The sequence below is a fragment of the Oryctolagus cuniculus genome, chromosome 1 (assembly GCF_051225735.1).
Source record: "Oryctolagus cuniculus isolate XC-2025 breed Fujian yellow rabbit chromosome 1, ASM5122573v1, whole genome shotgun sequence".
Taxonomy (NCBI): domain Eukaryota; kingdom Metazoa; phylum Chordata; class Mammalia; order Lagomorpha; family Leporidae; genus Oryctolagus; species Oryctolagus cuniculus.
This window is the reverse complement of record NC_142867.1, coordinates 228,925,394-228,952,701: the sequence shown is the minus strand read 5'-3', so window position 1 is coordinate 228,952,701 and position 27,308 is coordinate 228,925,394. Positions and strand designations below refer to the sequence as shown.

General features: G+C 57.7%; 1 protein-coding gene across 1 annotated transcript in view; it reads right to left on the bottom strand.

Annotated features, from left to right (window-relative positions):
* Positions 1-986: 986 nt before the first annotated feature.
* OLFML2A (olfactomedin like 2A) overlaps positions 987-27,308 on the bottom strand; it is a 32,991-nt gene continuing 6,669 nt past the window's right edge. The window contains exons 2-8 of the mRNA XM_002720458.6: positions 26,890-27,153; positions 16,929-17,036; positions 13,201-13,401; positions 11,280-11,526; positions 8,705-8,935; positions 6,238-6,423; positions 987-5,112 (exon numbers count right to left, since the gene is read on the bottom strand). Of these exons, the coding sequence (XP_002720504.2) occupies positions 4,508-5,112; positions 6,238-6,423; positions 8,705-8,935; positions 11,280-11,526; positions 13,201-13,401; positions 16,929-17,036; positions 26,890-27,153 (1,842 nt within the window). The 3' untranslated portion in view covers positions 987-4,507. The remainder of the gene's footprint in view (positions 5,113-6,237; positions 6,424-8,704; positions 8,936-11,279; positions 11,527-13,200; positions 13,402-16,928; positions 17,037-26,889; positions 27,154-27,308) is intronic.

The window sequence follows — 27,308 nt, the reverse complement described above, 5'->3', positions numbered from 1 at the left end:
TAACATGAAGCTTCCCTTTAAAACATTAAAAAAAAAAAAAGATTTATTTATTTGAAAGGCAGAGTGACGGAGAGAGAAAGAATCTTCTATCCACTGGATTTCTCAAATGGCCACAACAGCCAGGGCTGGGTCAGTCCAAAGCCAGGAGCCAGAACTCCATCCGGGTCTCCCACATGGATGCAGGGGTCCAAGCACTCGGGCCATCTTCTGCTGCCTTCCCAGGTGTATTAGCAGGGAGCTGGATCAGCAGTGGAGGTGCTGTGGTGTAGCATGTAAAGCCGCTGCCTGCAGTGCTGGCATCCCATACAGGTGCCGGTTTAAGTCCCGGCTGCTCCACTTCCAAACCAGCTCTCTGCTGTGGCCTGGGAAAGCAGTAAAGGATGGCCCAAGTCCGTGGGCCCCTGCAGCGTGGAACACCCTGGAGGAAGCTCCTATCTCCTGGCTTGGGATCAATGTAGCTCTGGCCTTTGCGGCCATCTGGGGAGTGAACCAGTGGATGGAAGACCTCTCTCTCTCTTTCTCTCTCTCTGCCTCTCTCTAACGCTGCCTTTCAAACAAATAAATTAAAATTTAAAAAAGTGGAACAGCCAGGACTTGAGCCGGTGCCCTGATAGAGGATGCCAGCAGGCAGGTGGTGCCTAGCCTGCCTGCCAGCCCCTCTTCCTGGTCTTAGCTCTCCCCGCTCTGCCTCTGACCCAGGAGGGCACGTACACCACAGCGCAGTCTCTGTAGCTGGCACAAGAAAGTGGGGGAGGGGCGAGGGTCATGTCTGAGCCCCCGTGGGCCCCGCCTGTGTCTTCTCGCCACCCGGAGGGCTGTCGTTTTCAGCCTGAGCAGCATTCTGCAAGGCTCTTCCTTCCTGTGTTTTCAGGGACTGTGGAGTAACAAGGCCAGTTCTTCTATCAAACTAAGGGCTTTTGGAAAAGTTCAGTGCGTGTGCTGTAAGTTTATGGACACGGCATTTAGATAAGACTCTTAAATCAAGCTTTTCTTTTGATCATCTATTTATTTAGGCATATGCCACCTTGTTGCAAAAAAAGGTATTGTGGCAACTTTACAAAAATAGATACAACCGAATAAAAATGAAGAGATAAGGTAAAAGCCAAGCTAGGATGAAGGGAAGTCAGTAGGAGACTCAGAACAATGGTTACAAATGAGCTCAGGTTTGACTTTGAGCTTCCCAGTGGCCAGAGCAAAGAAGAAAACATGACTGGTTACAAGGTTCCTGACAACTGCTCATTTGGGGCTTAGGTCTGGAGCAGACCTGGTTCAAACCTTGTTAATTACTTGTCAGATCCCTGACCCTGAGCAGGTTGCTTAACCTCTTTGAATTTGAGGTTTGTTACCTGTAATGGAGAAAAGAAGTGCCAGTCTCGGGGCCTCTGAGTGGATGAGTGACTGTGAATGTCCGTGGTGCTGCGGGGGCCCTGTGGTCTCCGTCCTCACTAAGCCCCCAGTCCTCAGTTGCAGGAGGGCGTTAATGCCCTCCCCCTCCCCACCCCCCGGCCTGAGAAAGAAGTGGCCCAAGCATGGAGCAAGCAGGGGCGGGGCTGGATCCCGATCCAGGGCTCCCAGACTGACCCCTAGCCAAGACCCCAACAGCTGCCCAGTGCCAGGGCCCTCTGACCCCAACTGTGGTTTCCGGTGATGTCAGGAAGCAAACGCTGCTTCAAAACAAAGGGGCTTCCAGGAACCCTTTAATCACTCCCAAGCAGGTCCCCCAGCCTCACTTCCGTCCTGTCCCCAAGGCAGTGGCCCCTTCTCCCCTCCCTAGAGCGAGCAGGTGACAGCTCAGGCCTAGATGCACCCGTTGTTCAGAAACACGAGTGACAGCTTCCTGTGCATTTGTGGCACGGGCGGGTGAGGCAGGTCGCCCTCCCAAGTCCATGCCCTTCCTTGCTTGAAGCACCTGTGGCCAAAATAAAGGCCAAGGTGGCGACAAGACAAAACCAAGCTGAGGCTGGCAGGGGTCAGCTTGCCCTCCGAGCTTTGAAGTTCCCAGCTGTGGGCCAGCTCCAGTCCCCCACAGCAAAAACTGTCCCCTGCCTCCCCTCCCTGTTGGGACAAAATCGCCTTCTCTTCAAATTTTCTGTTAATTCCTAAGCAATGCCAAACCTGAGTGGAGCTGGCTAGCTGCTGGCTTGGCAGTCAAGGCTGTGTACAAGGCTTCAGCTTCCTTCCTGGAGCGAGTCTGTGGATGCCATCTGTGGCCTGGCCACACCGGATCAAAGTCACAGCCACCGCTGCTGCGGCCACCCCAGACTGGCACACAGTTGGCCAGGCACAAGCACTGCCCAGCGTGAAGCCCCAATGCCACCACAGACTGAGCTGCTGTGCTGTCCCCTCCACATCCTTATTTATAAAAGTGGCACACGTGGGAGAATGCGCCTTCCACGCCACGGAGGTGTCGTCCCAGGGACAGGCCTGTGGCACGTCGCCTGTGGTTTTGGGACCCGGCTCTCGGCTACTCTGCCACCATAACTCTTCGGGCTCTACTGAGGCATTCTGTAGGACAAGGAAGACAGTTGCACCTGCCACACAAGCCACAGACACGGGCCTGGGAACAGAAGGGGCCTGGGGCTGCTTGGGGGCTGCGGTCCGCATCCTCTGCCCCAGAAAACAGCGCTGCTGTCCCTCTGAGTGTGAGATCGCCCCGTTCTAACCTCCCCCTTCTCAGGCCCACGAAGACAGAGGCCCCGGCGTGTCTCACATGGTTGGCCTGTGATGTCACAAAAAGACACAGCCTTGTGAAGGCCACACCCAAGGGGGGGAATGCTCTGGGCCTCACAGCCCCTGAAGAGTCTGTAAGCGGAGCTGGGTGGGGGAGGCTGGCTGCGTCCCTGCCTATGAGTCAGGCCAGCGCTCGCTGGGTGTCATCACCCCCGCTGTTTGGGGTGGGGGGGTGGTGAGTTACAGCTCAACCAAAACATCACCTGACGGTGCCAGAGAGGCTGCGGCCTTGCCGGCGCTACCTCTGGGCTGAGCAGCTCAATTGCCGAACAGGCCACCTGCGTGTTTAGCTCCAGATACCCTGGGAGCTGGCAGGGCAGGCGAGATGCCACTGCAGTCTGCAGGGTATGCGGGGCCAGCAGGAGGGACCCGTCACAGGTGCAGGGTGAATTGGGGACTAGGTGGCCCATCGCTGGGAGGACAAAGGAGGGGGACAAAGGCCCCTGGGAAGGGACCGGCCGTGTCTTGTCCCCAGGGTGACTCCGAGCTACCCTCTGAATCTCTTGGGCCCTCTTTTCTCTTTGGCGAGACAGGGAATTGGCCTGGAGAACCTCTTTCCCGCTCTGCAAATCCTGTCCGGGGCAGGTGAGAGGCAGGCTTGAAGGTCCAGCCCCGGGCTGCCTGGATGCAGGCGCAGGGAGCCACAATCAGCCCTCGTCCAGGTGGCCCACCTGTCGCTCCCAGCCCCAGCCCTGGCACCAACAGCTCTGAAGCCCAATCCAGAGACCCCTGCTCCCTGACGCCTCCCTTTGGCTCTTTCTGGCAGCCAGGGGGCAGCCCCATGCCTCCCCCGGCCCGACTGCTCAAAGCTCTGTCCCCTGCAGGCCCCCAGGCTGCCTGCTGGGCCCCTCACCCAGTGAGCAGGTGGGGGGAGCCTGCCTGTCCTGGTACCACCCATCCTCAGGTTAGGGGCCTTCTCACGGCAAACTGGAAGCATCCCTGAGTGTGTAGAGGCTGGGGGTGGAAGGCCCCAAGAAAAGAACAAGGGGGACCCCAGGCCTGAAGGCTCCCGGAGGCCCCAGGGGGGGACTTAGGGTTGTGGCCAGCATCAGTGTTTCCGGGTGGAGGGGCGGCCTCAGCCCAGTCCCCCCGCCCTGGCAGAGCTGCCTTTGGCCGGCAGTGGCAGCTGCGGAAACCCATGAGGGCCCTGCCGGAGGATGAGAGAAAACGAGCCCAGGAGGGAGGGCCCTAGGAAGCGGGGCCAGGATTTTCTCTGGGGTGTGGTTCCTGCTCAGGGGCCAGGTGACGGCGGAGGCTTGGAATGGGGCTGGACAGTGGGCGCGGTGGGGTGGGGGACTGGCCAAAGGCAAGAAGCAGGGTGGGGGCTTGGAACCTGGGGCCACCAACAGCTCAGCCAGGACAGAGGCCTGGGGTGGCGGCCAGAGCTGGGCACTGATGCATCGTCCGCAGAGACCTCCGGCTTTGAGTAGCCCCGGGGAAGGACCCAGACCAAGGATGACAAAGAGGGCGGGGGAGCATCTTCAAGTGGGCCTGTAGTGACAGCACAGCCGGCCTGACCCCAACTAAGGTGTGTCGGCCAGGGATGCCACTCGCGTTAAATGGGCTTGATGGTCCCCACCTCCAAGGGAGGTGCTGTGCGGGCTAGACGGGGAAGAGCGTGGGACACACTTAGCACGGGGCTCTGCCAGCGGGAGCCAGCAATGTCCACTGGGTGTCGGGGCGGCCATCCTGGCTGCCACCGGGCTGGCCCCCAATAAATAGACGTGGGCTGGGTCCCTTGCAGGAGTCGCCGTCCCCCCCCTGCTGCCGTCCCCGCTCAGACCACAAAGTGGAGTGTGTAGGTGAGCTGGTGGCCGTTGTCCCAGGCGTAGAGCAGCCGCTCCTTGGGGTTGTAGTCGATCTGGGTGGTGTAGGCGTGCTCGTTGAGGAAGGGCAGCTGGGGCCGAGCGTCGGTGCCCGTGTGCGTGTCGAAGGCGTAGGCGACCTGGCCCTCGTGCTGGTTGTACGTGTCCACGGCGTACAGGATGCCGCACACCAGGAAGCAGTTCCCGTAGGAGTTCCGGCGCAGCCGCGTCTTCCACGTGGTCTCCCGGTGCACGGAGAGGTCGCCCGGATCCAGACGGCTCAGCACAATCACCTCGTGCTGGGCCTCGTCGCGGTCATCCACGGCGGGGTAGATGACCCACAGGCCACTCTCGTCCACGGCGAAGTCGATGTCCGAGTGGCCACGCCACTTCCAGGGCGTCGTGTCCTCGTATACCGCGTCAGGCAGCAGCGCCCAGGAGGCCACGAAGCGCTGACGCAGGTCGTACTTGATGATGTTCTTGGTGAAGGCGCGGTTGTAGTAGAAGGCGCCCTGGTACACCACGTGGCCCGTGCCGATCCAGTTGTAGGGCAGCTTGTACATGTTACTCCAGCGGCCTGCGGAGGGGGGGGAGGCAGACAGTCACACACACCCCGCCCCCGGGCCCAGCCCGCGTGCCCGCGTGCAAGGTCGCCCAGCCACAGGATGGCCCTGTTAGGATTCAGACCCAGGGTGACACCAGCCCCTGTGCTTTGTCTCAGGGGCTCTGCGTATGCTCTTTTTGACTACCACGCCCCGAGAAAATGCCTTTCAGAGCCATCCACCAATGGTGCCCCCTCCAGGAAGCCTTCCCTGACGTCCCCAGCCTGAGCCAGGGGCCTCCCTTGTACCCTTCCAGAACTCTTCTTCCTCTTGGTATTTGTCACTGGCTTCCTCCCCCAGCCTCTGGGCTGCTCAGCGGAAACCAGGCCAAAGCTACACTGGCAGAGGAAGGCTTCTAGCTGTTCCAGGGACTCTGGGACTCCATGGCTCAGGCCAGATTCGTGTGGCTCAGCAGGATGGCTCCAGCCTTCTCCCTCGCCGTCTCCCTCCCTCCTCGGGCCATCCCGCTGCTTCTCATGCCAGAGCCGAGTGCACGCTGAGCCTCCCACCTGGATCACCTCCCTCTCCCTTCTGCAGGGCTTCCTCTCGGGCTCAGCTCAGCGTCGCCTTCCCTGTTCTCCAGGCTGGGTTCCCACGGCCCCCCGTGCGCTATGCCCCACCAATACTGTACTGGAATCGGCTCTTTAAGAAGCTTTGCTTCTTCCCACACCAGGCTGCGGATTTCTGGAAGGTACGCCTGCCCCACCCCACCTCGTGCCTCAGATCTGATAACCAAAACTCTGCCCATCCCTGTGCTAACAGCAGCCTTTTCCTGGCCCCTGCCCTCCTCAGCCTGAGGCCTGTCCACGTGTACGACAGGTGACAGCCTGCACCTCATGAAGCGATGAAGCTGACAGAGCTGACACACGCAGGGCACGCGGCACAGAGCGAGCGCAGGGTCGCATGGAGTGGCTGGTGACAGTGGCAGGGGCAGCCCCACGGCCAGCTCGGTCACCATGGCACTGCAGTTCTTGGCCTGGTACCCAGGCCGGGCCAGACTGCAGGAAGCCAGAAAGCAAAGGAGGGCCGAGTCCCCAGGACCCGCACCCCCGACCCCAGGCTGCTCAGGCCTGCTCTGTCCCCGTCCCCGAGGCCCCGACCTTGCTTGAAGTTGTCCAGGTTGCGGAACTCCACCAGGCTGTTTCCGTAGTAGTAGTTGGTGACGTAGATCCTGTCATCCTGGGCCGTGGGGTCCTTCATCCAGGCTCCTTCGTGGCGCCCGTAGCTGTGGTGCCTCACGGGGGGATCCACGGCCCGCAGGGTGCCCTCACAGCTCGCCTCCCTGCCTGTGGGAAGCAAGGGCCACAGGCCCACTGGGTCCGACCCACACCCTCCTGAGGTTCTGTTGTTGTAGGCAACCCCCTGCCCCCTGCCCCACTGCTTTCCCAGCGATCAAAGAAATGTCTGATTGTCATAGCCAACACGGGGCATTCAGAAAAGGAGGAGAGAGAAAGGGACAAACCATTCCAGTTCCACTCTCATGGCACTGGCATTGTGGTGCAGTGGGCAGCTCCGTGTGGGAGGCCAGCACCCCACGCTGTAGCACCGGTGTGAGTCCTGGCTACTCTGCTGCCGACCCGGTTCCCTGCTAACGCGCCTGGGAAAGCGACAGCTGATGGGCCAAGTCCTGGGGTCCCTGCCACCCACGTGGGAGACCTGGATGGAGTTCCAGGTTCTTGGCTTGGGTCTGGCCCAGCCCTGACCGCTACAGTCATTTGGGGAGTGAACCAGCAGATGGAAGACCTCTCTTTCTCTCTCCCTCTCCCTCTGTACGTTTTTCCAATAAATAAAATAAATCTTACACTCCCCCCCTCCCAGATTTCCATTCTCCACTGGATGTGGAATCATAAAAAGTCAAATTCGTAGCAGCAGTGAGCAGAGCGGTGGGTCCAGCGGGTGGATGGAGAGGGAGGTGATGGTCTGAGGATTCAGTGCTGGTCAGGCAGGAGGAAGAAGCGAGGGTCTCACACACTTGGATACTCCCGGGAGAGCAGGGTTTAAGGGCTTGCATCACAAAAAAGGGAGTGAGCTAATACTCTGGACTTCACCACTTCGTAATGTACGCATACGTCAGAACCTAACATACGAGGACGTTTGTACTTGCCAACCAAAAAAATGTTTAAGCCTGAAAAAAAGCAAATAAAATCTCAACAAACTCCACGATGCGAAGACATTTCGGGACACTTTCTGTCTCCAGCGCAGGGCAGGGGCGGGGGCGGCGAGGCCTCCCAGCACACGGTTTCGTGGGTGCGCTTCTCCCCCTGCCCCCAGCAATTCCTCACTTGGCTAAATAGCCTTTTAATGATGTGGCTTCTGGGTCCCGCCAGGCCACCAGACAGCTGTGTCCTTTCAGTCACTGAACCACGCCCCTCCCATCAGCTCGCTAGGTCACTCCCAGTTTTCTCAGCTCGGAAGTAGTGTTGGGGTGAAACCGCTGGCGCTGGAGCTGTGGTCCACATGGCTGGTGGACCCTCTGGAAGAAGCGGGGATGCCTTTGGGCCACAGCAGGGCGTGGTCTGAAGGTTTGTCCCCCAGGCGGGAGCCATCGATGGAATGAGGAGGAAGACTTTCACCATGAGACCCAGGTCACAACTTTAAATGTGGACATGAGAACAAGACCGGAGACTGGACAGAGGAACTAGAGAAATGAATTATTGCTGGGTTTGATGATGGGATTCCAGGTGACTTTTTAAAAATATTTATTTATTTCAGAGGCAAAGTTACAGAGAGAGGGAGTGAGAGAGAGAAAGGTCTTCTACCTGCTGGTTCACCCCCAAATGGCTATAACGACTGGAGCTGGGCAAATCCGAAACCAGGAGCTTCTTCTGGGTCTCTCATGCAGGTGCAGGGGCCCAAGCACTTGGGCCATCCTCTACTGCTTTCCCAGGCCACAGCAGAGAGCTGGATGGGAAGTGGAGCAGCGGGGATTCAAACTGGTGCCCGTATGGGATGCTGGCACTGCAGGGGGAGGCCTACCTAACCTACTACACCACAGCACCGGCCCCTCTAGGTGACATTTTAAGAATGTATTGGGGCTGGCTTTCTGCCACAGCAGGTTAAGCTGCCACCTGTGATGCCAGCATTCTTTATGGACTCCAGTTTGAGTCCTGGCTGCTCCACTTCTGATTCAGCTCCCTGCTAACATGCCCGGGAAAGCAGCAGAAGATGGCCCAAGTGCTTGGGAGTTCCAGGCTCCAGGCCCAGGCCTGGCTGTTGAGGCCATTTGGGGGAGTGAACCAGCAGATGGGGACTCTCTCTCTTTGATTCTGCCTTTCAAATAAATAAATCTTACGAAAAAAAAAGAATTTGTTGAAAGTACACCTGTTTCATGTCCACTTTTGAATGCCGGCAGTCTTTTCTCATAAAGGGCCAGAGAGAGACTATTGTAGGCTCTGCAGCCCATGCGCAACACTTACGTCCCTTGGTCATTCCTCTCCTTTTTTTCCTGGCAGCCTTTAAACACTGGAAAAGCCAGTTAGCGTGAGGGCCACACGAAATCAGGCCATGAGCCCGACCTGGCCACGGCTGTGGTCGCCAACCGCCCCCTCCCCCGCCAGGCTTACTCACCTCGGCTGGGGGCTTCAGAGTGCGAAGGTGGCTCGGTGGGCAGGGCGGTGCTGGTGGGAGCCGGGGTGGTGGTGGGGGTGTCAGTGTTCGAGGAAGCGATACCAGGGGCCAAGTCTGCTCCCTCCGAGGGCCAGGGCTCTGCCTCATCCTGCTCGGCCGAGTTGGGTTCCGGTGACCTGGCCTCCCCCTTGGGTGACACCTCCAGCCACGAAGTACCCTTCAGGGCATTGTCTGCAGAAAGGAGGAGACCCTGTGCTCACAGCCCCGCAGCCCCTGCCGCCGCCACCTCTCCCCCAGGCCCACGGGGCTCCCTGCCACGTTGAGGTTTGGGGCAAGTGGAGAGGGGGCCCTCCCCACACCAGAGAGCGAAAGGCCTCGAAGAGGGAGGCGGGAAGGACTTCAGGCCAGCAGCTGGACACCAAGCCTAGCCCCAGCTCGCACAGCTGGGTGGCCGGGATGAGTGTCCCCTCCTCCTCCCGCCCCCGCTTTGGTGGGCCTAGCCAAGTGGTGGGCTAGGCTGTTGTGTTCCCATGAGGAAAATGAATTCAAATGTCTGCATAGGGGGCGCTGTGGCATAGCGGATAAAGCTGCCAGTATCCCAAAGGGCTCTGGCTCCGATGCAGCTCTCTGCTATGGCCTGGAAAGCAGCAGAAGGTGGCCCAAGCCCTTAGGCCCCTGGACCCACATGGGAGACTTGGAAGAAGCTCCTGGATCCTGGCTTCGGATCGGTCCAGCTCTGGCCACTGTGGGCATTTGAGAAGTGAGCCAGCAGATGGAAGACTTCTCTCTCTCTCTTTCTGACTCTCCTTCTCTCTGTCTGTAACTCTACCTCTCAAATAAATAAATAAATCTTTAAAAAAAATTGTTTGCACAATTTGAGGGACAAACAGCAGGAGCCAAACAGCAAGCTCTTGAGTTCCGAGTGCCCAGCACTTGGCTCACTTAGGTGGGCTGGATTCTATTCCAGGAGGCAGAAACCCCTCCTTCCGTCTCACAGCCTCTCCTACCTCCCTCAGGCAGCGAGGGCCAGGTGCCACCAACTTTCTGTCCTCTGGGACCCCTCTCTCCTTCCCGCACTCACCCCCATCTCCCACCCCTCAGGCGGCATCGGCCCCCACCCCAATCCCCACGGCAGGAGGTTTTTGGCTGACTGGAAGGCTCTGGCAGCTCCCAGGGGGCTGACTCTTGGGTCACACATGCCCCCCTTCTCGGGGCTGGGTGGACCGGGAAGGCAGGAAGACTAATGCCACACGGCCAGGGGGCAAAGGCCCCTCAGCCCCAGGGACAGGCTGGGCGGCCTGCTGACCCGTGTTCCAGCCCTGCTGCGCCACTTCTCCGTCCTGTTGCCTGTACGATCCAGCTGCTGCCTGCACAAACATGGCCACATGCGAGAAAGCGCTCAGAAAACTGATTCCCAGCACGGAGGGGTGGCACGGCTGTTCCTGGGGTGGTCTGGCCCCCAGGAGCCTGCACGCTTGGCAGGGGCGGGGGCGGGGCACAAAGACCCTTGGTGCCAGGAACCTGACCTGACTTCCTCCTTTCTGTGTCCTGCTGGGCTTCCTCTTTGCACAGGGGCTTGGCCAGGCCCAGCCACGGGCAGTCCCTCTGGTCAGGGTAGCTGCAGGGGAGCGCGGCCTCGGCGGCCTGCCAGGGCAGGGGGCTTGTTCCCACAGGCCCGGCTGGCAGTCACATGCCTCCAGCTGTCTCTGAGCAGTGCCCCAGCCAGAGGTCAGAGGCCCTGTGCTGCGGCCAGGCTGAGTTGGTAGACAGCAAGTCCAGCAGTCAGCACCAAGGTCTGGGCCTTGAGAGGCCAAGAAGTGGGGGTGGGGAGGCTCTTGCAGGAGGCTGGTCTCTGACCTCTCTACCTCTCTGGCCCCTGGGGCATGGGCCGGGCACAGGGCTTTGCTGGAAGGCGTGGTCAGCAGGACTCGGGAAGGGAGGAAAGGTATGGGGTGTCCTTTAGGGTCATCTGGGGACAGCAGGCATCTGGGCAGGGCCCCCGAGGGGGGAGTCAGAACCCACAGCTAGTGGGGATGGCTCGGAGATTTGGGGACTCTCGGATCTTATTTCTTGGTTAATTACACTGTCGCCCTTCCTGGAAAGAGGCAGGGAGCTGCAGGAAAATTCTAGACTCTGAGGGTCCTTCCTGGAGCATCTGAGAGGGGGAGGGGCCAGAGGGTGGTATCCAAGGTCCCTGCATCTCTTCCCATGGCCACCTGCGACAGCTGCTTGGCTGGGGCTCGATTTTTCCCACCGGACTATGAGCTCTGTGGGGGCAGGGACTGTGTTTCTGTCATTCCCCAGGGCCTGGTACAAAACAGACCCTCAGCAAACCTTTGAATGGATAAAGAAAGGCCCAGTGAGGGCAGAGACAGTGGTCAGCACTGGCCAGAAACTGAGTGCCCCTTGCACTGCTCCCAAGAACCTCAAGAGTGGGTTATGCCCGTTGCATGATGGGTACTTGAACCCTGGAATGGAAACCTGGGGCTGTGGCACTGCAGAGATGATGAAAGGTGCCGGGGGGCGGCCGCCCATCAGCCCCCAACCCCAGGGGCCCTGCTCCCCTCCGACTCACCAGCGGCGGCCTGGGTCGCCTCCTGCCTGCCAGCCTTGTAGTAGGTGAAGCCGCGGACCACCGCCTGCTGCTGGGCCAGGGCCCTGGGCTTGGCCGTGGGCTGCGGGAACCGGCCCCTGCTGCTTTCCCGGAGCTTCTCCACCTTCAGCAGCTTCTCCTTGGGAGGCTTCGGGAGCCCCCTGTCTGCAAAGCTCTTGGGAACACTGCCGTACTTGTTGGTTTCCTTGCCTTTCCCTTCACCTGCGCCCTGGGAGAGAAGGGGAGTCTCACGCTCGGGGGAGGGGCAGGAAGGATGCGGGGGGGGGGTTGGGGTGGCCCAGTGCACGGGGGTGGCAGGTGGTCCTGCTGCTCCCAGCCTTACACCCCATGTGTTTAGGAAGCTGCAGCTTTCCTCACCCTCCCTCAGTGCTACCCTGCAACTGGTTTGCCTCCGTCGCCCCACTCAGCTCCCCAGCTCCCCTGCATGGCCTGCATGGCCGAGGCTCGGCCTGCCAGGTTAGATTCCTGGCCCCACTGGCTGCTCAGCCCGGCCTCGCACTCACTGGTCTCAGCTCACGGGCAGAGGAGAGGCTCTTGGGCCCCTGGGCAGCTCACCCCAGAGTGTCTGGAATGGTCCCAGTTTTATCACCACAAATCCCACATCCTGGGAAATGCTTCAGCAAACTGGGAGGGTCTGTCACCCCTACTGCATGTCCAGGTTCTAACGTCTTGTGAGTTTCGTTATTTTCACTTCCTGTTCAAATGCCTGTGATACGGCCTGGCACCAGAACAGAGGGCCTGTGACGTCACCCACTGTCAGGAAGCAGCTCCAGCGGACACGGTGAGTACAGTATCTAGGCGCCACCGCCCGTGCCGCTGCCAAGGTGGCGCTCGCTCGCGCCTTTGGACTTGCAGGAAGCCAGCTCTGGGCAAGACACAGGCTTCCTCCGCGCCTTATCAGCTTCCAGGCCATCCCTGCTGCAGACACACATGGCTCCATTGTCACGATGTCGGCAGCGCAGCTGGGCAGCCCTGGCTCAGAGCCCGCCCTCTGCCCGGCCTCTCTCCACGTTTCCTGGTCTGCCAGATAGGCGGGGGTGCTCCTGCCCCGCGGGTGGTTATGGGATTAACTGATAACGTCTGAGAAAGTCAAGTTCAGAGAAGGAATCCCACAAATGTGAGTTCCTTTCTTCCACAGCTTACTAAAACCCAAGGCCACTGTGGACCAGGCAAGTGGGCTGTGTCCCGCCCATGGCCACCTGGCTAGAGGGGCACGGATGGCGCTGGACCCTGTCTACACTGCCTCTGCCAAGTCACATGCCCTGGCCTGGCCCCCTCGAGGAAGGATCCTTTGTGCAATGTGGCCACCCAAAGGCAGCTCCTCTTCCAGGTTTATCCGCCTAGATGGGCAGCCATCTTTGCAGCTGGTCTGCCTCACGGCAGGGCTTTTTACCAAGCCAGTGCCATGTGTTATCTGTGCCGGCCAGCTGTGCTCACGCTGCCCCGAGCTTGGAGACACCATGCCTGGGTGTTTGCCACAGGAGCCCTCCACCAAAGGCTGGGTGGGATGGACTGGTATTGGTCTGCAGGGGCCCCCAGGACACTGCTCAGCTACTCCAGAGCAGGCCTCACCCTGCCCAGGGCCCAGCCACCTACAGCAGAGGAGGCGAGAATCAGTTTTGGTCTCCCAGAGGAGACCAGAGCAGGCAGGGTCATCCCTATAAGCTCATCCCAGCTAGTGTGGACCCTTGGGAATGAGAATAAGCCAAGCACCTGGGTTTAAGACCACCCCCTCTTGGCTGGAGCTACGTCTGTCCCCTGCCCTGCCACGGACTCGTCAGCTGTGCCATCCTGAGGCCCCAGCCCTCTACCACGCTGGTCCCCAGGGGGATGCTCCTACACCCAGCCATGCAGTGCCCCACCGGCCGAGCGGGGGCCTCACCTGAGCCTTGCTCCCGGGGCCCGCGGCGGGGGCGGCAGCAGCCGCGTCTCTCTGCAGCAGCTGCAGGCCCAGGCTGGACAGCTCCTTCCTGATGCCCAGCATGATGGCGGAGTGGTTCTCCTGGCGCTTCAGCTGCTCACTGAGATGCCGCACGCTCTCCTTCACCACCTCGTTCTCCCGGCTCAGGTTGGCCTTGATGCTCTGTGTGGGCACAGTCAAGGTCCTTCCCGGGCCCGCTGCCTCTCTGAACCCCGACCCCGGAGCGACACCCCAGCTTCTGCCACCAGGCCCTGCTGCCTGGGGTCCCGAGTGGGATGCTGGGGTACAGGCACGGGGTAGTACCCAGAGCACGAGGGGAGCAGAGCGTGCTCTGAGAGCCACTGCAGTTACTGATTCTTTTAGAGATGTATGTATTTATTTGAAAGGCAGAGTTACAGAGAGAGAGGGAGGGAGAGGCAGAGTCAGAGAGAGGTCTTCCATCTGCTGGTTCACTCCCCAAATGGCCTCAACGGTCAGAGCTGAGCTGATCCAAAGCCAGGAGCCAGGAGCCTCTTCTGGATCCCCTTTGTGGGTGCAGGGGCTCAAGGACTTGTGTCATCTTCTGCTGCTTTCCCAGGTGCGTGAGAGCTGGATTTGATGTACAGCAGCCAGGACTTGAACCAGTGCCCATATGGGATGCTGGCACTGCAAGCGGCAGCTTCACCTGCTATGCCACAGTGCCAGGCCCCTGATTTTTTTTTTAAGATTTATTTGTTTATTTGAGAGGCAGAGTTACAGACAGAGAGAGGGAGAGACAGAGAGAAAGGTCTTCCATCTGCTGGTTCACTCCCCAGGTGGCTGCAAGAGCGGGGCCAATCCGAAGCCAGGAGCCAGGAGCTTCTTCCAGGTCTCCCACATGAGTGCAGGGGTCCAAGCACTTGGGCCATCTTCCACTGCCTTCCCATGCCATTAGCAGGGAGCTGGATGGGAAGTGGAGCAGCTGGGACTCGAACCAGTGCCCATATAGGATGCCGGCACTGCAGGCAGAGGCCTAACGTACTAAACCAAAGTGCTGGCCCCACTTACTGATTTTTTTTAATTTAAAAAGTGAAAAAGATGGGGCCGGTGCTGTGGCATAGCCAGTAAGGCTGCTGCCTGCAACACAGGCATCCCATATTGGTGCCAGTTTGAGTCCCAACTGCTCCACTTCCCATCCAGCTCCTTGCTAATACACCTTGGAAAGCAGTAGAAGATGGCCCAAGTGCTTGGGCCCCTGCACCCATGTGGGAGACCTGGAAGAAGCTGCTGGCTTCTGATCAGCTGAGCTCTAGCCATTGTGGCCATTTGGGGAGTGAACCAGCAGATGGAGGATTTCTCTCTCTGTCTCTACCTCTCTTTCTCTCTCTCTCTGTAATTCTTTCAAAAAATATAAATAATGAATCTTTTAAAAATGTGAAAGAGGGGAGGGCATTGCAGTGCAGCAGTTTAAGCTGCCCCTTGGGATGCCCACATCCCATACGGGAGCGCCTGGGGTCCAGTCCCATCTCCACTTTGGGTCCAGCTCCCTGCTGATGCTTCTGAAAGGCAGTGCATGGTGGTCAAAGTATCTGGGTCCCCGCCACTTACATGGGAGACCAGGTGGGTTCTGCGCTCCTGGCTTTGGCCCGCTGTTGACCTGGCTCAGCCAGCCCTGGCTATTGTGGATACTTGGGGAGTGAACCAGTGGATGGAAGGTCTCTTTGTCTCTCTGTCTCCCCTTCTCTCTCTGTCACTCTACCTTTCAAATAAATAAAGCAAAAAAAGAAGTGGGAGAACAAGGACATAGGTTATATATGCTCATGGTACTAAATGAGGAAGCTGTCTCGCTTTTTGTAACCCTGACCTTCAAATAAACAAAGAAATCTTAAACAAAACAAATTACAATAAAAAGTGATGGGAATTTTTTGGACCCCTGCGGCATACGTGGCCTACTGTTGACCAAAGCCCAGCTACGCACGTGTCCTCCACGCTCTGCCTTCTTGTGGGGCCTACTTTGGGAATATCCCCATGTCTGTATACATAGTGATCCCCGGCCTTTTCAGGGGCTCCCCAGGAAGCCAGGGTCCAGGCAGGCTGTAACTTCTTCAGCCAATCCCCTACTGTGGTCATAGAAGTTGCTGCCAGTCTTCTGCTACTTTCCAATCACTTTTTTGTATGCAAGTAATGCATAAAGGCCTTCCTTTTATAGAAGGCCCCAGCACCATAGATGGTGTGTGTCTGGTCTTCCCAGATCCCAGGCCTAGGAGCCCCGCCCCTCCCCGGTGGAGTCCTGCCTCCACTCCCAGCCTCCTTCTCCTGCTCGGCCTCAGCTTGCCCTCGCTGGATGCAGCGGCTCCCACCCTGCCCCCTGGGACTAGGGTCAGTTCTGGGAACAGAATCTGCTGGGAACAGACGGCCCGCGAAAGCACTCCTCTCCCTGACAGCCCTCTGTGCCAGGGGACCCCCCGGGCAGGGCTGTTGTCCGGGCTGGCCCTATCCGCTGGGCAGCGCTTGGGAGTCCTGATGGCCTGGCAGGAATCAGGGTCACTTCGAGGCCCGGAAAGGCTAAGGAACATGAAGCTGCTTTTGAAACTAGACTCCAGGAAGGACGGAGGGAGGTCAAAGCCAGTGGGGCAGAGCTTCTCAACTTCGGCAGTGTTGACATTTGTTGCTGGGGACGGCTGTGCATGGCAGAGTGGTCGGCGGCATCTCTGGCCACTCCCAGAAGTCGTCAGCAGCATCCACCCTGACCCCCGTGCAAAGTGTGACAGCCAAAAGCGTTGCAAAAATCATCCTTAGCTGCAAGCTGCTGGGCTAAGGATAACAGAATGAAGCTGGGACCCCAAGCTGCTGCGGCCCCCGGGAGGGTCTTCCCTTTGGCAGAGGGAAGAGGGGAGGCTGTGCTCTCCACTTCCTCCAGCCTTGCGAAAAAAAAGTCTTCTTTTAAAAATTCCCCATAGGGTTATCGCTGAGTGAATCCTGGTTAACAGAATCAAATCAGAGATAATGCAGAACAGCAGATCATTAGCAGTCATTTCTCTGTGGTTGCGGAAACGACTTCTGATTTGCTCCAGGCGCAGCCAGATCACAGGCTCAGCCTGGCTCAGAGTTCTGTGAAGCGAGTTAGTGCTTCCTGAGATTATCCGAGAGAGGGTCACACGAGGACAACCTCAGAGCCTGGCACATACTAGGTGCTCAGGAAACACAGGCACATGGATGGAAGTCAACGAATGTCCGCTTTCTCCCATGCTGGCATGGGCTTGGCCCTTCTGAATGAGAGCCACCATGACCCCAACTTTGGGGCTGGTAAGGGGTTAATCTCCCCCCCGGGGCACAGGATGCCCAGGTGCCCCCTCCCTCTGGGAAGGAAGTTGGGAGAGGAAGCCCCCACGCCCACTCCTGGCAGCCGCACGTCCCCGGACTCCCAGCAGCCCGGCAGAGGCCGGATGCAGGAAACAGGTGGAGGCCAGGCTGTGCCCGCAGAGATGCACGCTTTGAACCTACGGCGGGAACCCCCACGCTCACCCAACTCTGTCCCTGTCCCCAGGGGACAGGCCCTTCACTGCAGCCAGCACAGAACACTTGGCCCCTCTTCCCAACAAGCTGCACCCTGCAGCCTGCATCTCCCTCCCCAACCCTCCCCAGGAGTCCAGCTTCCAATGGCTACCTGAGTTTCCAAGGCCCAGGTGCTGCTGTACCAGCCCAGCCTCAGGGGGGAGCCCTGCCCTTACCTCCTCCAGCGTGTTCATCTGGGAGGCCACCTTGCGGACATAGGCGTGCACCTTCATCAGGTCCATGCTGTACAGGGCGCCCTCCAAGAGATCCACCATGGACTGCAGCTGCACGTGGGAGGGAGAGGGTCAGGCAAAGGGTGCGACACACGGCCAGGCCCAGAGGGCCCAAGGGGGGCACCACTGTAGCTGGGACGCCCAGGACCTCGGAGCAGCCTGCCTGGGCTCTCAGCTCTCCTAGCCCCAGCCCGGCAGTGGTCACAAGAGAAGCAACAGCTTCCGGCTTTGGAGCAGGTGCCAGGCCCTGTGCTGGGACTTGGAAGAACTATGTCACTTTGCCTGCTAACAGCCCTGTGAGGCATGCAGTGGGCACTGCTGGAGCCAGTCTGGATCACCAGGGATCCCTCTCATTGTGTCCTGTTCCCATCCCTTGATTCCAAGTGTCTCCCTTTTTAGGATTTTTAAAAAATTTATTTATTTGAAAGGCAGAGTGAGTGAGAGACAGAGACAGAGACAGAGATCTTCCATCTGCTGGTTCTGGCCAAAAGCAGGGGCCAGGAAATCCATCTTGCTCTCCTACATGGGTAGCAGGGGTCCAAGTACTGGGGCCATCACCCGCCACTTTCCCAGGCACATTAGCAGGGAGCTGGAATGGAAACAGAGGAGCTAGGACTTGAACCAGCACTCCAATATGGATGCGGGCACTGCAGGCAGAGGCTTAGCCCACTACGCCACAGCGCCAGCTGCTGTGTGTCTCTTTGAAGGGCCTATGACCTTAACTCCTTTCAGAGAGCTGCTTAGTCCCCTGAGGCTACGGCTGACTGGGCAGGTATCTAAAAGTGCAGCCCCCTAGCTCCAGGGGACAACACGCACTGTCACCCCTGCGGTGGGGCTCTCCTGGGGGCCAGGCTGAGAGACCACGTCCTTGCCAGGAGCTGACAGTAAAGCCCGCAGTGTGGCAGTGCGGAGGTGGACTCTCTAAGAGGCGGGGCCTACAGCCAGAGGTGAGGACACAGCGAGAAGGCACTACCTTAGACACCAAATCTGCCGGCACTGGCCATGAGCTTGAACTTGCCAGCCACCAGAACTATTCCAGACCAAAGCTGATGGGAAATGAAGCAGTCACGGCCGCTGCTGCCTGGGTGACAATCATGCTTTCAAAAACGGACGGTTTTGAAGCTGCAGCTGCATTCCGCAGCACAAGAAGGGTTTGTGCCAACGCTGAAGACTGTGCCCGTCTTGGCAAGAGAGTAAAAGGCGAGAAGCTTCCCCGAGTGGACCAGAGTGGACTGCATAGCACACAGCCTGCCCGGACGGCCTGCAGACGCTCGCTCTGTTTCTCAGCTTCGGCTTCTGCGTTCCTGGAGCAGCTCAGAGCTCCCACCGCTCCTGTGCTTAGGCTTTTCTCGGGGTCACGGATCTACCCCCAGCTTTGTATTTGCTACCCCTCCCCAGCCAAACAGAGCTTTGGGGTTTTTGTTGTTGTTGGATATGGAGTTCCTCTTTCAGTGGCTTACAGGTTGCTGACAAATAGACTACCTATAAAGACACCTGGCCATTCCCTGTCCGATTGGTTTTTATGTATTCTGCACGTCCAGTGCATAATGAAGGCTTTCTTAGGTTTTAGGAGAAGGGGAACAGAGAGATTAAGACTTGGAGAAGAGCCATTTTGAAAATGAGCAGGGCCTGGTGCTGTGGTGTAGTAGGCTAAGCCTCTGCCTGCAGCGCCAACATCCCATATGGGCACTGGTTCGCATTCTGGCTGCTCCATTTCCAACCCAGCTCTCTGCTGTGGCCTGAGAAAGCAGTAGAAGATGCCCAAGTCCTTGATTCCCTGCCCTGGAGCCATGCTCCACTGCTTGGGCCCCTACACTCACGTGGGAGACCAGGAAGAAGTTCCTGGCTCCTGGCTTCCAATTGGCCCAGCTCTGGCTGTTGCGGCCATTTGGGAAGTGAACCAGTGGACAGAAGACCTCTTTCTTTCTGTGTGTGTGTGTGTGTGTGTGTATAAAATGCTACCTCTCAAATAAATATTTTTTAAATAAAAGAAAGAAAATTAGCAACACCAAACCCTTATTCTTGTTTCACGTTTGCACTGGAAACCTAACCTAATCCCTAAGTCTTTTGTCTTTTTCTTCTGGTCCCTTGCTGAGCACTTTGATTATGTCTTACAGTTTGCAATATTCATTCAACATTTCATGTTCTGAATTTATAAAAAAGGGTGCATGTACAAGAAGCTTTATCTCAATTCTGCTGGAATGGACATCTGAAATAAAGATTTTAAAGAACAACAGCAAAAGAGGTTGGGGGTCCAGCACTGTGGCATAGCGGGTAAAGCCTCTATCTGTGACACCCACATCCCATATGGCTGCTGGTTCGAGTCCCAGCTGCACCACTTCTGGTCCAGCTCCCTGCTAATGGCCTGGGCAAATCAGCAGAGGATGGCTCAAGTATTTGGGCCCTTGCTACCCATCTGGGAGAACTGGATGAAGCTCCTGACTCCTGACCTTGGCCCATCTCAGCATTGGCCATTGTGACCATCTGCAGAGTGAACCAGTGGATGGAAGATCTCTCTTTCTGTCTCTCATTATCTCTCTGTGACTCTTTCAAATAAATAAATCTAAAAAAAAAAAAACAAACTGTCGCTCCCCCTCTTCGTGGAGGAACGACACAGGACCCTGCGCTGTTCTTTCGTCTGCTCGGCCCTCCCCGGGTTTGCTGCTGGTTCTTCCCAGGTTGGCTACCGACCCTTCCACCTCCGTGGAAGGGCGGTTCCCCCTGCCACATTCCCCACTTCCGCGGGGGAGCGGCACTCCGCCGGCCGGCTCTCTCGGGGGCTGCACAGGTGTTCCCCTTAGATGTTCCCCTTAGATGTTCCTGGTGCATGCCGTCTCTCTCCTCCTTTATAGTCCTCCTCTGCCAATCCCAACTCGGCTGCCCACACGCCGAGTATGCTGCTTTCCTCCAATCAGGAGCAAGTCCTACAGTTTATCTGCTGAACTGGAGGCAGCTGTGTAGAAGCTGTTTTCTTCTCTCCCAGCGCCATATTGTGGGAGAGCAGATGCATAGAATAAGTCTTAATTCCAGTAACTTAGTCTAGTCCGAGTTGCTCCCCACACAAACAAAAAAAAAACCCAGGTGGGGCCTAGGGGTGGCACAGTGGGCAAGCTGCTGCTTGTGACTGGCAGAGCATATGAGTGCCGGCTTGTGCCCTGGCTGCTCCACTCCTGATCCAGCTCCTTTTAAATGCACCTGCGAAAGTAGCAGAAGAAGATCTAAGCGCTTGGGCCCCTGCCACCCACGTGGGAGACCTGGATGGAGTTCCAGGCTCCTGGCTTCAGCCTGGTGCAGCTCTGGCCATTGTGGCCATTTGGGGAGGAAACCAGTAGATGGAGGATCTCTCGCTGTCAATCCCTCCCTGTAGTTCTTTCAAATAAATGAATGAGTCTTAGAACAAAAAGAGGTGGGGCCTAGTGCAAGGTAATTAGTCCCAGAGGTAGGAGGGGAAAATGTCCCTTGCCCCTACAGAGACTGATGGAGTGAGTCACTTCTTAGGAGGACGGTTTTGTTGTTGTTGTTGTTTGTTTTTAAGATTGATTTATTTACTGGGAAGGCAGAGAAACAGAGAGAGGGGAAGAAATCTTTCATCTCCTGGATCGCGCCCCAAACAGCCAGGGCTGGGCTAGGCCGAAGTCAAGAGCCTAGAAATCCATCCAGGTCTCCCCCGTGGGTGGCAGGGACCCGAGTACCTGGGCCATCCTCCACTGCTTTCCCAGGTGCATTAGCTGCATTGGAAGCAGAGCAGCAGGGACCTGAACCAGAACTCCAATATGGGATGCCAGCATTGCAAGCGGAGGCCTAACCCACTGTACTACAATACGGGTCCCGAGAGTGGGCTGTTAAAATGCAAGGTCATCCCACGTGCATAACCGTGTCTGCTTCTCAGCCACGTTGTGATGCAGCCAGGCCTCCTCACCAAGATGTTGGCACCACGCCGTTTGGACCTTCAGCCCCTGGGATCACAAGCCACATACACCTCTTTACTTCCTAGGTTGCCCAGCTTCAGGAATTTTGTTCTAGCCACAGAAAAGTGGGCTAAGACACCATGTGTCCTCCCCTCCCTGCCCTGTTTCTCCCACTGCGTGGCCAGCATTTTCGGGGTGCACTTTCGTAACACACCTCTTGCACCAGAATACTGTCTTCAGGGCTTGCTCCCAGGGACTCAACCTAACACAGGGCACGACAACACTCCGCACCTTACAGACCGCGGCAGAGACTGGAGTGACTTGTCCGCGGGCCACGGCTGTTGAATGCTGGAGCCAGGAGCAGAGCCCAGCCCAGCACCCCTCTCGTGTTCAGAAGGGGAAACAGAGGCCAGGAGTGGGCGAGGGCCTCGCAAACTTGTCAGCAGCAGGGCCTGGAGCAGATGGTCAGCCTCTCTGGCCTGGTCCAGGGTTCTGTCCTGCAGCTGACCCTCCCCGGCCCTCTCTGTCACACTTCATCAGGATGTCACACTCTCTAGATGGCCAACATGCCCGAGAGAGGATGAGGGGGCTCTCCGGTCAAGCAGCCTCCCCTGGCTTCTGGGGGCAGGGCAGTTGCCGGGCCCCACTTCCAACATGGCCCCGCCCTGAGCCCTGTGGCACTTCTCAGGGTCCTGCAAAGGCCAGCAATGTTCATAAGGGTTTTACTCTCCCTGTACCGGGGGTGTTTAAGCTACTTTAAGCCCGGGAGCTTTTCTCTGAGCAGAACCTGATCTCCAAAACGGAAAAAAGGGGTGGAAGGCTGCAGTGGAGGCGGGAGTTCTCTGCTCCCCTACAGCCCTGCCTTGACCTTGAAAGGCTGTGTGGTACCCTTAAAGCTCTGTGGAACACAGTTTGAAAACCATGCCCATAGACATTTTAAAAAATATTTATCTATTTGAAAGGCAGAGTTACAGAGAGGCAGAGGTAGAGACAGAGAGAGACAGAGGTCTTCATTTGATGGCTCACTTCGCAAATGGCCGCAATGGCCAGAGTTGTGCCTATCCAAAGCCAGGAGCCAGGAGCTTCCTCCGGGTCTCCCACGTGGGTACAGGGGCCCAAGGACTTGAGTCATCTTCTACTGCTTTCCCAGGCCATTGCAGAGAGCTGGATCAGAAGTGGAGTAGCCAGAACTTGACCCGGTGCCCATATGGGATGCGGGCACTGCAGGTGGCGGCTTTACCCAGTACGCCACAGCGCCGGTCCCCTTAGATACTTGTGTACCTTGGCTTCCTTCACTGTGAGGTGGAGCCACAGGGCTCTGATAAGGGGTGGTGGTGTGTGGGCCAAACTCCGCACAGACTGGGCACCCAGGAAGGGCGTCACCAACACCAGCCACGACAGCTGCCACTCCAGAGGACTCCCAGCGAGCTCCCATCTGCACTCTGCTGCCTCTGGGGTCGCCAAGCCTGGCTCTGACAGGGTCCCTCCCCTGCTAGTTGGCCTTCCGTGGCCCCCTACTGCCCTCTGATCAGCACGCTTCCTCTGGGCCAGGCGAGCAAGACAAACATGAGTCCCCGTGATCCACGACAGGCTGTCAGGGACACAGTGACACACGGGTGTCCACATCGGGGGACACGGGCAGTGACATGCAGGTGTCCAAAGCAGAGGGCCCAGATCACTAGTGGGGAGGGGAAAGGTGGGGGGGGGGGGAGGGCAACGGGACCTGAGCTTGTCTGGAGCAGGCGTGGACCAGGAAAGAATGCCAGGAGGACACCTTGCCTGAGTGGAGCTGGGAGTGGGAAGCACACATCAGGCAGAGCTGCCCAGAAAGGCCATTCCTTGCAAAGTGTACGGCTTGTGCTGAAGGCCGGAGGTGAGGGGGAAGGTGGGGTGTTGTAGCCAGCCTACTCCGCGGCTGGTCTGCCACCAGCCTCCGCCCCAGCTGCTCCACTTCCCATTGAGCTCCCTGCAGGACCTTGGAGGATGGCCCAAATGCTTGGGCCTCTGTCTCCCATGTGGGAGACCCAGATGGAGTTCCAGGCTCCTGACTTCAGCCTGGCCCAGCCCCAGTTGTTGCAGCCATTAGGGGAGTGACCCAGTGGTTGGAGGATCTCTCTCTCTGTGCCTCTGCCTTTTAAATGCAAATAGGTAAATCTTTCAAAAACCAAACAAAAATCACTGGTTCTTCATGCAGCTGGTTTGAGAAGGGTGGGGGTGGGGGAGGCACCTGCACTGCCACCCCACCCCTGCCCTGCCCCCACCCAGATGCTCATGATCCTGCTCTGCCTCAGCTCCAACACCACCCCCTCCCCAGTCCTCCCATGGATCCTTGCCACGTCCCTTGGCCCAGCACTGAGCACGCCGCCCCAGTCAGGGTCAGCAGCTGTGTTCCCAAGCCTGGGGGCTCCTCAACAATGGAGCCACGACTGCTCCTTGTCCAGATGGCAAAGGAGTGGGGAGGTGAGAAGCAGAGCCCTGCAGCCGGCCGCCCCGAGCAGAGGCTTGGTGGATCTGTCTCTTACAGAGTTGGCCGCTCATGCCAAGCCCCAGCTGTGCTTACTAACCCAGGGGAGTGGGATAAAGGGTGGGTGCCCCAACACATGGGCTCCTCTTAGCCTCTTCCCACGGGGGGCACACACAGAGAACCTTTGCTGAGAGTGAGGGAGCCCAGCCCCGAGCCCTGGGGCCTCTGCTCCCCGATTCTCTCTGGGCACCCTTCAAGTGCACACTGCTGGTCTGGAGGGACCCTCCTCTCCTGCAGCCCCTCCTGCTAGTCAGGCCCAGCATTTCCCTCTCCAGTTCTGTTAGGCTCAAGTGAGACCCCTGCAGCCCTCAGGTTCCTGGTGAGTAATTGCCGTGGTGGCCATGGCTATGTGACCTTAGGCAAGTCACAACCCTTCTCTGGGCCTCAGATCCCCGCCCAAGTTAAGCTGGTAGTCATAAGCCCTCTCGCGGAAGGGTGTAGCAAGAATGAAACAGCCTGCTTTTTCTGTTTGCTTGTTATTAGTTTAATCAATTTATGAGTGAGTGGGAGCAAATGCATGCACTCCCATCTGCTAGTTCACTCCCCGGATGCGGGCTACGGCCAAGGGCAGCGAGGACACAAAGGCTGGGGCTGGGAACTCAATCCAGGCCTTCTATGTGAGGGACAGAAATCCACAGTCTGTGTTAGCAGGAAGCGGGAGTCAGGAGCCGGAGCTGGGAATCCAACCCAGGCAATCAGCCGCGGGAGCTGGCATCCGACTGGTGGCTTAATCACCCACCAGGCCAAACGCTCCCGCCCCACGCCAGCACTTATGAAAGGGCCTTGTGTTCTCACGCCATGCTCACAGCTCGCTTACTGAGAAGTGAGTGGAGCAGATGCTGGGTTTGCCCTGCTGTGGAGGACTGGCCTGTGGCCTGCGTACCTGGAGTCCCCATGGCCTTCGCGGGGCCCCAGGTAGACAGGCGATCCCAGGACAGGCGAGCAGTGAAGAAGCCCCTGGGCCCAAAACGTCTCTTCTCCTCTCCCTCAGCACTAGTGAGAGTTCTGGCAGCCATTTAGGTGCCACAAAAATAAAACTGGAGCTAAGTTTAAAGAAGATTTTTTTAGCCGAATGTTGGGGTTAATCCTCATGAGTCTCTTGCTTTTCCGAGTGTCTTGCATGGAGTGGCTCTGCGGACAGTTCCCATCCGTCTGCCTGTCCTGAAGTGGGACGGCATCTCCCTGCAGGGGACAGGGCAGGCCCACCCGCTGCCTGTCATAAAAGATTCAGGTTCTCTAAGTATGTGTAGGCAGGTGTTGTTGTCCGGTCCTCACTGATCACCCTTTGAAACTGGAGCTGGGAGAAGAACGAGAAATGGGTATTCGCTGTGAGTAATAAACTCCTTTATCTTTGACCCAGGAGGCTCGTATCTTGTGCCAGCATCCATAGACTGGCAGGCTCACATGCCAGTCCTTGCGGTCTTTACATGAAACAGTCATAACAGAAGTTATGAAAGAGACGCTAGGGCTGGCACTGTGGCATAGCGGGTAAAGCTACTGCCTATGATGTCGCCATCCCAGATGGGCACCGGTTCGTGTCCTGGCTGCTCCTCTTCCAATCCATCTCTCTGCTATGGTGTGGGAAAGCAGTGGAAGATGACCCAAGTGCTTGGGCCCCTGCACTCATGTGGGAGACCTGGAGGAAGCTCCTGGCTCCTGACTTTGGATCAGCTCAGCTCCAGCTGTTGCAGCCATCTGGGAAGTGAACCAACGGATGAAGACCTCTCTCTCTCTCTGCCTCTGCTTCTCTGTAGCTCTGCTTTTCAAATAAATAAATAAATAAATCTTTTTTTTTTTTTTAAAGAGATGGCCGGCGCCGTGGCTCACTAGGCTAATCCTCCACCTAGCGGTTCCAGCACACCGGGTTCTAGTCCCGGTTGCCCCTCTTCCAGGCCAGCTCTCTGCTATGGCCCGGGAGTGCAGTGGAGGATGGCCCAAGTGCTTGGGCCCTGCACCCCATGGGAGACCAGGAGAAGCACCTGGCTCCTGCCTTCGGATCAGCGCGGTGCGCCGGCAGCAGTGCGCCGGCCGCGGTGGCCATTGGAGAGTGAACCAACGGCAAAGGAAGACCTTTCTCTCTGTCTCTCTCTCTCACTGTCCACTCTGCCTGTAAAAAAAAAAAAAAAAAAAAAAGAGAGAGAGAGAGAGATCTTGGGGATAGACCCACATCTACATATGGAACTCACTTGCTTCATATATACCTTATACATACAATATTTTTAATAATTTTGTGTATAAAACAAAGCTTTACAGTGTAGAATTTTCTACTTTTGGAGTCATGTTGGCACTCAGAAAGTCTTGGATTTTGGAGCATTTCAAATTTTGTATTTGTGAGCTGGGGATGTTCAAGGCCACCCCCCCCCCCCCCCGCCGGCATCAGGAGAGCTGGATCAGGTTACTCAACTCCTGCAAACCTCAGCTTTCTCGCCTATAACGTGAGGACAAGGATCCCACATTCTACAGCATGCTTCAAGAATCCAGAGAAATCGTGGCCAGCATCGTGACGCAGTGTGTTAAGCTGCTGTCTGCAATGACATCCCATATGCACACTGGTTCAAATCTCCACTGCTCCACTTCCGATCCAGTTCCCTACTAATGTGCATGGGAGAGCAGCGAAAGATGGCCCAAGAGCTTGGCCCCATCCAGGTCACGTGTGGGGCCTGGATGGAGCTCCAGGCTCCTGGCTTCCATCTGGCCCAGCCCTGGCCATCACAGCCATTTGGGGAGTGAACTAGCAGGTGGAAGATCTGTCTGTCTTTCCTTCTGTCTATATCGCTGCCTTTCAAAATAAAAAAGAACCGATTCAGAGAAGTAATGTATAACAAAAGCTTAGCATAGACCTAGGATGCAGGTAGAGCTTGAACACAGGAAACGTCACTATTACACTGAAAACAGTAAACTTCCACGCCATCTAAGATGCGGATCAGGGCCAGGACATGAGGTAGTTTGCATAAAACACAGGACCTTGGCGGTGGGTGTTTGGCCTGGTAGTTCCAATGCCCACACCCTACATCAGAGTACCTGGGGTCAGTGCCCACCTCTGGCTCCCTCCCGGCTCTAGTTTCCTGCTAATGCAGACCCTGGGAGGCAGGCAGCAATGGCTCCAGTAGTCGGGAGACCTGGACTGAGTTCCTGGCTCCCGGCTTCAGCTTGGAATATTGTGGGCATTTCAGTAGCGAATCAGCAGATGGGAGCTCCTTCTCCCGGCCTCTCAATTGAAACACACACACACACACACACACACTACAGGACTTGGGATTCGACAGCAAGGGGCTGGAATAAGGCAGACGGACAAGGACTCCTGCCTCCATCCCTTAGGTCTTGGGCAAGAAGCGGCTTCCCCTCTGAGTCTCAGCTTCCTGGCCTGTGTCATGGGGCGATTCCAGCAGCGCCTTAGAGGAGCGTGCGACCGAGAGATCGTTCCGGAGCTAGCCCAGGACTGGCGCCCCCGCCCCGCCCCGCCCAGCAGTACCTTGAGGAGCTCGGGCGCCTGCTTTTTGAGCTTCTCCATCTTCCACTCGTTCTCGCAAGGGTTGAGCGAGGAGGGCGGCGCCGTGCAGGAGCAGCGGCAGTCGCTGCCCGAGCTCAGCGTCTCCACCGTGTAGAAGTCCTCGACGCGCGCGCGCCCGCTGCGCACCCTGCTGCACGCGTCCTTGCTCAGCGGCCGCATGATGCACTTGCAGCGGCAGTCCGAGCCCTCGGTGGTCATCCGCACCTGGTCCACGTCCGCGAACACCTGCGGCGGGGAGGGGCCGCCAGAGGGAGGGACTCCAGTGAGTGGCTGGCGGGGCCGTGGCGGGGAAGGGCGAGCGAGCAGAAGCCACCGCAGCTGGCCAGGGTGAGGTGGGGGAGTGGAGGCTGAGGAGGAGGGAGCACCCCTTACAGGGAGAT